Source organism: Etheostoma cragini, chromosome 2 (genome assembly GCF_013103735.1).
Source record: "Etheostoma cragini isolate CJK2018 chromosome 2, CSU_Ecrag_1.0, whole genome shotgun sequence".
Classification (NCBI taxonomy): domain Eukaryota; kingdom Metazoa; phylum Chordata; class Actinopteri; order Perciformes; family Percidae; genus Etheostoma; species Etheostoma cragini.
In genome coordinates this window covers 27,102,298-27,112,149 of record NC_048408.1, presented here as the reverse complement: position 1 = coordinate 27,112,149, position 9,852 = coordinate 27,102,298, and the positions used below count along the sequence as shown (strand labels likewise).

The following is a 9,852-nucleotide window of genomic DNA, read 5'->3' as shown; positions in this document are numbered from 1 at the left end:
CATCACTTAAATATTATTGTGTAATCTGTTACAAAATAATTTTTGAGTTCTATGAACTTATTAGGGTTTACAGTGTATTGGTTCTCAAATCTTAGCATTTTGAGACCGATAAAACCTCTTTGGGCGGCGCCAAAGATTCCTTGACTGAAAAATCATCACACATCAGTATAAATATTGCAAATCAATATGGCTGACATTCTGGCATGTAAGTCAGTAGAATAGAAGTCCATACACTTGAGTCATGACCTGCAGCCTTTAGCAGCACACAAGGTTATATCAGGCAGAGCCAGAGGAGAGGTGGAAGCAGATGGACGTGTTCAGTGATGAAGTGGTGAGGCAAAGAACATACAGCAGGCTATTTGTATTGCTAGAACAATTCTAGAAGAACTCTAAAGGACGAGTCACAAGCAGGTGCTGAGCCTCCCAGGAAGTTCCTGTAGATACTCTTCAGTTAATCCCCTACATTCGGAACAGGTCCTCTTTTGGCTCATTCAAAACACAATTAAGCATCGGCATCACAAACCGCCACATCCATCCAAAAGGCTTCACCTACAGTTTAAAACATAATATACAATGTTACTATCATACAAATATGAAAGCTCACATAATGAAATTGTCAGGTTTTGCGGACAAGAGCTCATCTCTCAAGGTAAAAACTAACCCGCAGTCTTAAACCTTTTTGCTTTGGTCAGACCGGCTGTCCACACAGGTTAAATCATATCAATCCAGATGTGGCTCGCCTGCTGTGTCCATAGACGGTTCACCAAAACGCAGCACAACCGGCAAAATAAGCATCCACAATGTTTGGTACTAAAATATCATATAAAAGAGTTATAGAACATATTAGGGGCTTATTTGATTAGAATAAACTACTGGCATTTATTGTACTTAAAATACCCCTTTTAAAGACTAATTGTGAATAAGCTACAACATGAGAAAAGAGTGCTTCGAACAAAGCAACAAGTAAGTAAACTGATTGTGGCACTACAATAAACTAGAACAAACAGTAAAAGGGCAAAACACTGTAGGATGCAATTATGAGTAACCTCGCATTTCCTATAGTATAGACTTATTCCACGTTAGAGGTGAAAGTTCCCATTGGCTGAGTCAATCGTTGTGCCAACTTCATTTAGTTAATAAGTACATTTTGAACATCAGTCAATTCAAACAGCAAGAATTTTTAAAGGAACAAATTATGGGCCTTTTCTTTTAGCTGATAAATGTTATCATTCATGTATTAACTGGTTCCTGGAGTACTGTCATTTTGCAAATGTGGCATAGCTAGTTGAGTATCCCTGATAGATAGATAGATAGATAGATAGATAGATAGATAGATAGATAGATAGATAGATAGATAGATAGCATAGGCGAGATCACTGAAGAGAACTGATCTCTTCTAACTGAACAGACACGGTACTCCCGTAGTGTTTGGATGCCCAACATCATCTTCCTAATTTCCATCATCATGAGAACTATTTGTAAAATGTACTCCCCTTGGCTTTGCGCATCACTTGGCCCAGCAGCCCCATCATCACTGCTGATGCTGCCCATGAAGCAAATGTTTGCTTCACTAGAGCTCGTTAAGCTTGGAGGCAGTGGGAATAGTGCTTGCAGCAAACACTAGCAGAAGTTAAATGTTTTAGTAAAATATGTATTTTAGCCCCTTCCTCTTATACCCTCTGTGTGACCTAGGTGATTTTGGTTCATTCATTCCCGTCTGATGTAGCAATAGCTGCTAAAAATTGCCTGTAATCAAGCTAATAGGATGAAGAAATTCTCTTTTTATTCAACAATTAGTATTCCTCTCTTTAAAGGCCATCCTTCTGCTGGCAGATATGGACCTCTGGCTAATGGCCAAACCACACCAGAAAATCACTGTAGTTATTTTATTTGTCAGAGACGTAACACACACTTTGAGGCCTCCAGTCCATTATTCTTACTTCGAGTGGCAATGTGACTTTAATTTCAACACATGACAAGTCAACCCTAAAAAGAGAAATGAGACTGCATTGTCCCTTAGCACAAATAGCCACCCATATTACACCTCTGAGGGGTTGGCAGGTGTGTTGATACGTGCCAATAACCCAACAGTTAATTCACCAGGTGTTGAGGTTTTGGGTCTCACAAAAGCAATTTTCTGTTTTGGGACTAAAACTGCCAACTTCTTGGCATTTCTACACAATCTGCACCTTCTCCCTTGCCTACTTGCATTTTAAGTTGCTCAACAATGAATGGCAGTGAGTTAGGAGCAAACACAGGCAGTCGAAACATATTATTCTCGACAGCCAGTAAAGCAAATGACACTTCTGGGGATTGTGCCAGACATCTAGCTATTTCTGGATATTGTATACGGTTTGCCAATAGAGGTTGATGGAAGGGAGATGGACTACTCATTTCAAAAGTATGCAATGGTTTTATAAGAGTTTTGTCAACAGAAAAGTGAACACAATATAATGTACAGTATATCAAAAATAACCTCTATATTAAACTCTTTTTATCGTGAGATATCAACAAGATCACTCGTCCAATTAACCCGTATGACATATTACGGGAAGCCCAGCAGTTGTGGGCAGTTAAAAACCACTATGATCATTGTAGAACCAGGATTAGATTTGTAATAGCAACATTTGCATTTAGCAACTCCCTTCATTTCAGACACATATCATCCCCTAACCAGCATACAATGTGCTTTTATCTGATGACACATAAAAAGCATCCATCTCAAACACAGATGGTGGGACTTGATCAATTTAGGAGTACACAAAGACACCTTTAACTTGACTTATCAAGGATATTACATTTTCCACAATTCCGGCATGGAGCTTTTTATTTCCAAATTAAAAGCAACATGTTGCTCTTTAGATACTGCAGCAGCCACACATATGTTTCTTAGATTTCTGAGTTTTGTCTTTTATGATATAGAAGTTCAAATTTAGACAATATCCAGAAATACAGGATCCATCTGCAACTTAATTTTATGGTTGCATTTTTTTTACACAATTAACATACAGCAAAGCACTGCACACTCAGACATCCCCCCCTTTATCTCACACACAGCCGCTAACAGAGACACACAGCAGAGGTGACAGCGTGGTTTATCAAAATCTTATTGGATTTCACCTTGTCCCCTGCCACTGCAAACAGAACAAGGAAGGTCAGGCAGCCTCCAAGACGCTGGTGAGCAATCCCACCCTGGAGGCAAAGCGCTCGTTTTGCACCACTGTCACGTTCCCACTGTCCATTTAAAGCCCACTTGTCTCTTTTTGCATCCGGTCCTCATAAATACCTGTGATGGACCACAGGGAATAGAAGAAGAAGGTAGACGATCCTGATTGATTTTTATTTTAAGCATTCTGCTCACACGCTTGTCCAGGTCAAACGTACAAGGAGAGCAAAAGTAGACTCAGCTAAACACCAAGGGCTTTGAAGCTCTAAGTTAAAACATGCAGAAAGAAGATGTAACCAAACATCTCAGTGCCACCAGAATAATGATAGTTGAGGAAAGGCTACATTTTTCAACAGGAGTTTAGAAGCAATGAAGGGTTTGATGTTGATTTGTTACATGAGTGAGCAGAAAAGGGGTCTAATCAAATGAACTTACCATTTTGTTTGATTTCATTATTTAGTCTAGCATTCTGCTCATGTTCACTGATTTAATTTAGGGAGGAATGGTTAACTTTGCTCTGACCAGGCAGCTCGAGTGACATTTCTCGATCGGAGGATGCGTTGGAGCAGTTTTGTTTTTGCCATTTTCTTCAGGTTAATCACAGCAATATGACATTTAATAGTTGGTATTTCTGTACAACAACCTGTATGACCGCATTGATCTCAGCCATGTTTCAAAAAAAAAAAAACAGTACTCAGTTAGCACAAAACTACAGCTAGCTGTCCTCTAGCTCACCCACTGAGAGCGTTTGTCCCATGTTGGCTGAGTCCTGCAGCGGCCTGACTTCGAATCAGTGTCATCCTCCCATCTCTCTCCATCTTTCATGTCTATCCACTGTCAATATAATAAAAAAGGGAAAAGCCCCACAAAATAATCTTGAAAAAAATCTAAAGCTATTTTAATCACCGAGATAAATCGGAGACATGGGCAGTGATGCAGACTCAGTAAAACATGCAGAAACGCACACAACCTCTCAGAGTAAATCATAGTTGCTTTGCCTTACACATAAAAATGGATGGTGTGTTTTTATAGGGCCTTCATATATCATACTTAGATATCATCATGAAAGTCAAGGTCCACTTCCTGTTTCTACATCACATTGACATGTACTAGCTCTTGTATTGCTGCTGGTACCTGCTACTGACAAAAGTGAAGTAAATATTTTTTAAAAGATGGCTATTTACTTAATTAGGTGAAAGATGAGAGCCAAGCAGTTAATTTGGAGCCAGATGTATGCAAGCTGAAATTATAAGCTTTGTATTAATGAAGGTTAATATTTAAAAAAGTAAAGAGAAATATATTGGCATAAAGCACAACAATAAACAACATGACATGACACAAGACTGCAACACTTTCACAATACCATGATGCAATTGTTACTAAAGATTGGCCATATGGAGAAAAAGTCACATATCACAATATTTTTGACCAAACACATCGATGTTGATATTGTAAGGTTGACTAGAGGTGCTTTCACAAAATAATATTTACACTGAGATTTTTTATAAATAATCATCAGTGATGTGGATATAATGACAAAGTGGGTAATGGCAAATAATACAACAGCTAAAACAGTGTGGTAAGTTCAGTAAATGACATCACTTTAATGTAATGCAGCCTTTAAAACCAGGAACAAGATAACACAGTCATATTAAGACATCCAGAATTAAAGATGAAATCTACTCCTCTACTACAGTATATTATCAATATATTGCCCAGCCTTAATTGTTAATACAGTGATTAACTTTTGCTTTGCACGTACAAGTACACGTGTATGGGAATGGCACAATGGATGTTGACACATGCCAATGGTGTGGGAGATAAGGGTTCAATTCCCACTGCAATACATTAGCCAATGTGTCCCTGAGCTAGACACTTACGCCATAGTTGCTCCAGAGGCGTGCGACCTCTGACATATCAGTTGTAAGTCACTATGGATAAAAGCGTTACATGTAACGTAATGTACAGTATTCTCCTCAAACAGTCAAGTGCTGATCACACATTAAAAGAAAGCCCCGAGGACTAGTCCTCATCAAAGTAAGGACTCGCCGCAGGTTGTCCTCTATCGGGTTACCCTTTCACCCTGTGACTACACAACGACAAACGACATACTTAAGAGGCATACACAACAACAGACTGCTCTTGTGTATGCCTCTTAAGTATGTCGTTTGTGTAGAGGGACTCATAAAAGGAGCTGTACTTGATACTCAGAAGAAGAAGAAAGTGGTCTGGGATTGCCAACACACTGGGGTTTCACAATATATCTTTTTTGAATATTTATCACAATATTAACTGGCGCAATGAATATGCATCGCGAAATCCTGTGACATATCGCGAAAGACACGCAGGGCTTTGCTTTCTTACTTTAAAGAAAATATCAGTAAAAAAATGCACTTTTTTAACTTTTTTTTTTTCCCAGTTGTTTTAAATCCAACAAGCAATGTGTTGTATTTTAGCAGAATACTGAAAGCAGCAGAAATGCAGAATTGAGTACACTTTTAATATAGATTTATTCATCGCAAGTGAATATTTTTTTTGCAATATTCAACAACGTTATCGCGTATCGCATATATTCATAATATTGTGCAGCCCTACTCCACACGACTCTCACAGACCGTTCCCCAACTCGTCGAATCCCGACGCTTTGTCACACGCTTCGGCGTAAGATACTGACGCACAAGGCACTCAAATGCAATACCATGAACCAACATGCACACGCACACCTGGTCAGATCAGCTATCACAACAAAGAACATAGAAGCTGAGATTACAACACATAGAGAGAGTGTGACTTCATTTTCTGCTCAGGATGCCTTTGGCCCTTTAGATTTTACATAACAAATAGAAATGTTCTGCTAAATATGACTTATTACTGGCTGTACTTTATAACATTAAGTACAGCCAATTAAAGACAACAAATCTTCTATAAAAAAAAACTTAAATAGATAACACCAGCCTGTGTAACAAACAGACTTTTTGGGGGGTTTTTTACCTGGAAGGGTGCAACAGATGCCATGTAACAGATGTTGGTTGGGGCTAGCCTGATGATGGGCCATTGAACAGCCTCCGCAGGGGGGGGGGGGCATTGCAGATGAGCCTGTTCCTCCTCCATTTAAACTCACTTGTGGCTCTGCATCAGTTGGAGTGACCTTGAGGTGGAAGTGCAGTGCCCTCAACAAATGGGCCTGTTCATGTCACAACATTAGAAAAAGAAACTGGAATGAGGTCACACTCAGACATGGGTCAAAGACCGCTCATGGGTAGGGATGGGCATCGATTGATTTTAACAATTCTGATTCCAATATTTAAGATTCTTCCTTTCGATTCCAGTTCTTTTTTTAATTCAGATTCTTTGGCGGGTGGAGTTAAAACGGGTCACATGCATATTTCACATATAAGAGCCTGAAGAAATTCTTACTTTGACTCAATGGTGATATACAGTTTTTCTGGCCATTTTCAATGTAAAATAAAGGAAAAGATTTTTGGCAGCAACACAAGCGCCTGAAAATATGGTGGCCGACATTTGCGGATGTTAAACTTGAAACCGTTGATCGGATTTGAAAAAAAAACTATTCTAAACGATTCCAATGGAATACATTTTTTTTTTAACAATTCCAAGTTGGAACTGGTTCTCGATGCCCAATCCTGCTCATGGGTGGGGTTTATGGCAATAACTAAGACAGGCACAGGTATGCTAAAAAATTACTTCCTATTACTGTGACCTTTTTGGCATTTAACATATCACCCAAGGGCTATTTAGTATTCCAAACCACACTGAGAACATTTGTGCTTGATGCAGAACAAATGAGATTTGTTTCATATGAAGTGATCAGTCAAAAAATACACTTTTACCAAAGCAGTTTTGACTGAAAATCAATGACCACCACAAAGATAATTAAGTGCCCAAAAAAGCTAATGTACACAAATCAGTGCATTAAAAGGTCAGCTATCACCCTTGAACACTGCCTGTAAACCACAGTGGAGAGCCCCAGCCAGTATGCACTATTCCTGGGCTGGCGCAGAAAAGCAACACAGGTATTTAGTCTAACATGTCTCTTGTAATGGTTACAGAGTTGAAGTACCAAAGCTACTTTAAACTTCATGAAATTATTGTGGAGAGTAGTTTCAGTAGTCATTCTGACTTCTTTTTTCTCTATCTGTTCTACTTTAGATAGAAGACAGAACGCAGCAAGGGATGAGAACGAAATGAAAAGGAACCAGAAAGAAAGGGATAATTGAGACAGAACAATAACTATAGGCCTACCCCCACAAAAAAAGCTTTGATTTATTTTAAGATGGTACGTTAGTAAAATGTTCTTTGATATGAACTTCTTCATATAATTTGAAATTATTCACACCTTACAGTATTTAACTAGCCTAAGTAATACCCTCAATTAAATAACCCAAAATGGATCAGGCTAAATTGTCTCTTTTCAGTGCCATCCATAAGTGTGATTTCACTTAATATGCGTACTGATTATCGTAGACTTTGAAATGTTTAGGCCAAATCCTGACTTCATGGCCTTAATATTTCTTCTTTTCATCATTCCATCCTCCTTTTTCCATCATCACAGCATCTACATGTCTCTATTATATCCTCACGTAATATGCATAGTGAGGAAGAAGATATTGTTATTTTAAAAAGATACACTGAGACATGCAGATCTAAAGAGACAGCAAAAGAGGATTTTGGTTTAGGCACCACAGTATTGGTACAGTATTTTGCAAACCAAAATCATTTGTGCAAGCGCAGTAAAACCCACCCAAGTCAAACAACATTTTCTGTGAAAAAGAACATTTGATAATGTTCCATTTTGATGTTAGAGCAACCATGGTAAGTGATAGTGCATGATAGAAATTAAACAGCCACACCATATCCATCATGTAGGCTTATTGGCACCTGAGACAGCTGCCAAAGATGTTAGCAAGCAACAGGGGAAAAGTTTACCCTCTGGAACCTTCTGCTATCTCTGTATGCCTTTACAATTGCAACCATAGCTACAGCAAAATGTTAGCTAGATACACTGTAGTAGCCTATGTGATATCCACATGACTAACTGACAAAAATATTGAGACAATAATATTGGTCTATGTCTATACTGCCATATAGCTATATGCATTAATTTATTGGCCCTATAATATCATTAACTTAGCTAACATTAACGCAAGCTGTTTAACATCCTTTTGCATGAATACAACTTTATTCTACAACCAGCTAGTAGCACTAACGTGTATTGAGTTTTAGACAAACGTTAACGCAAACGCCATTGTGCAAGTCTTCAAAACAGTTAAGTAACGTTAGTGAGTTAATGTCATATGTTAATGCAAATTAAACGTTAGGCTATCTAACGTTAGCTAATAGCTTAACAAATGCATAAAGGATAAAACTAGCTACATCTTTGGTTAGCTAGCTAGAAGTAGCATTTTTGGCCTTCAGCTGTTTATGTGAAGTAGCTAGTTGGCTACCCTGACAACCTATCAAGATAATTAGAAGCAGATAAATCTGTGTTTTCTACTGTCTTACCATAGTCTCTTTTTTTACTGCTGAAGGTTGCCGGGCTGAGACAGGTGCTGAGCTGACCTCTTCAATTTGAAAATTGTTTCTTCTCCATGACCCCATCTGTAGATGCTAATACCCGGATGCTTGGCCGTTTGCACCGCTCAAGTTAAGAAAATAGAACCGGGTCTGTCGGGACACTGTCCTTTTTATTTTAGTGTGAGACAGCTCACTTTGTAACTGCATGATTATGGCTGTTCTCAGTTTCTTTGCCTGATCTTTGAAAAGAAAATGTATCAATTTCACTGATTCTCTGGTCAGAAGTGCGCAATGTTGATCTAGTATTATATACTTATATATATTTGTCATTTCACCTAGGCCGACTTACACAGAAGCAAAGAAAACATATGTCAGTTATTAGTTTGTCAAAGTGAAATTACAAAAAACTAAATAAATAGCCTACTTATAAGTTAATAGTCATTTTTATTATTTTAAACAGTCATGTTTGTTATTGTAGCCTACAAACCACTGTACATCTTTCATCAGTTTTTAGATTGCATTAAGGCTTACAAAGACTGTGTTTAGTATTATGAATTAGTTTTCATTACTTCTATTTCTAACGTAACATGGTTTTTGTTATGCTTTATGTTTGATCCCAAACTTAGGCCTCATTACCATCCTTGATTTGTCCCATAGCCTGTATTATGTACAGGGTTTTAAAACACAAAAACTCTTCATGTCTACAGCTTAGTGCTTTAAATATATCTACACAAAAACAATCAACTCGAATAGACACAGGAGAGTACACCAGAAAAGTGAGAGGAGTTTATCTTTACTGCATTACATACAGTCTCTATTATAAAGAGGCAAAAGCTAGAAACTCCTTCACTCTCCAAGGACTAATCTCCCTCCCTTCTCTCCTTTTTCCACTCTGTCTCACTCCCTTCTTCTATGTCACTACAGTGAGACCATTACATGGATAATTAAATGTAAGACGCATGCAGCTCTGTGGTTGGTGCTCTGCAGGCGTGCGTGCGTGCGTGTGTGTGTGTGTGTGTTCTTTGCCCATCTGTCTGTATGTTCCTCCGGAGCCCATCAGTTGCTCTTTTCTGCAACAGGGGAGGACACTGCAGAAGAGACAACACACTAGTGCTCTAGAGCTGTCGTCCCATAAGACTTGAAGGCAGATG

General features: G+C 38.5%; 1 protein-coding gene across 1 annotated transcript in view; it reads right to left on the bottom strand.

The window, feature by feature from the left end:
- Window positions 1-8,783, bottom strand: part of LOC117952270 (voltage-dependent T-type calcium channel subunit alpha-1I-like) — a 237,219-nt gene extending 228,436 nt beyond the window's left edge. Inside the window, exons 1-2 of the mRNA XM_034884421.1 lie at window positions 8,690-8,783; window positions 6,158-6,350 (exon numbers count right to left, since the gene is read on the bottom strand). Coding sequence (XP_034740312.1) covers window positions 6,158-6,350; window positions 8,690-8,692 — 196 coding nt within the window. The 5' untranslated portion in view covers window positions 8,693-8,783. The remainder of the gene's footprint in view (window positions 1-6,157; window positions 6,351-8,689) is intronic.
- Window positions 8,784-9,852: the final 1,069 nt, after the last annotated feature.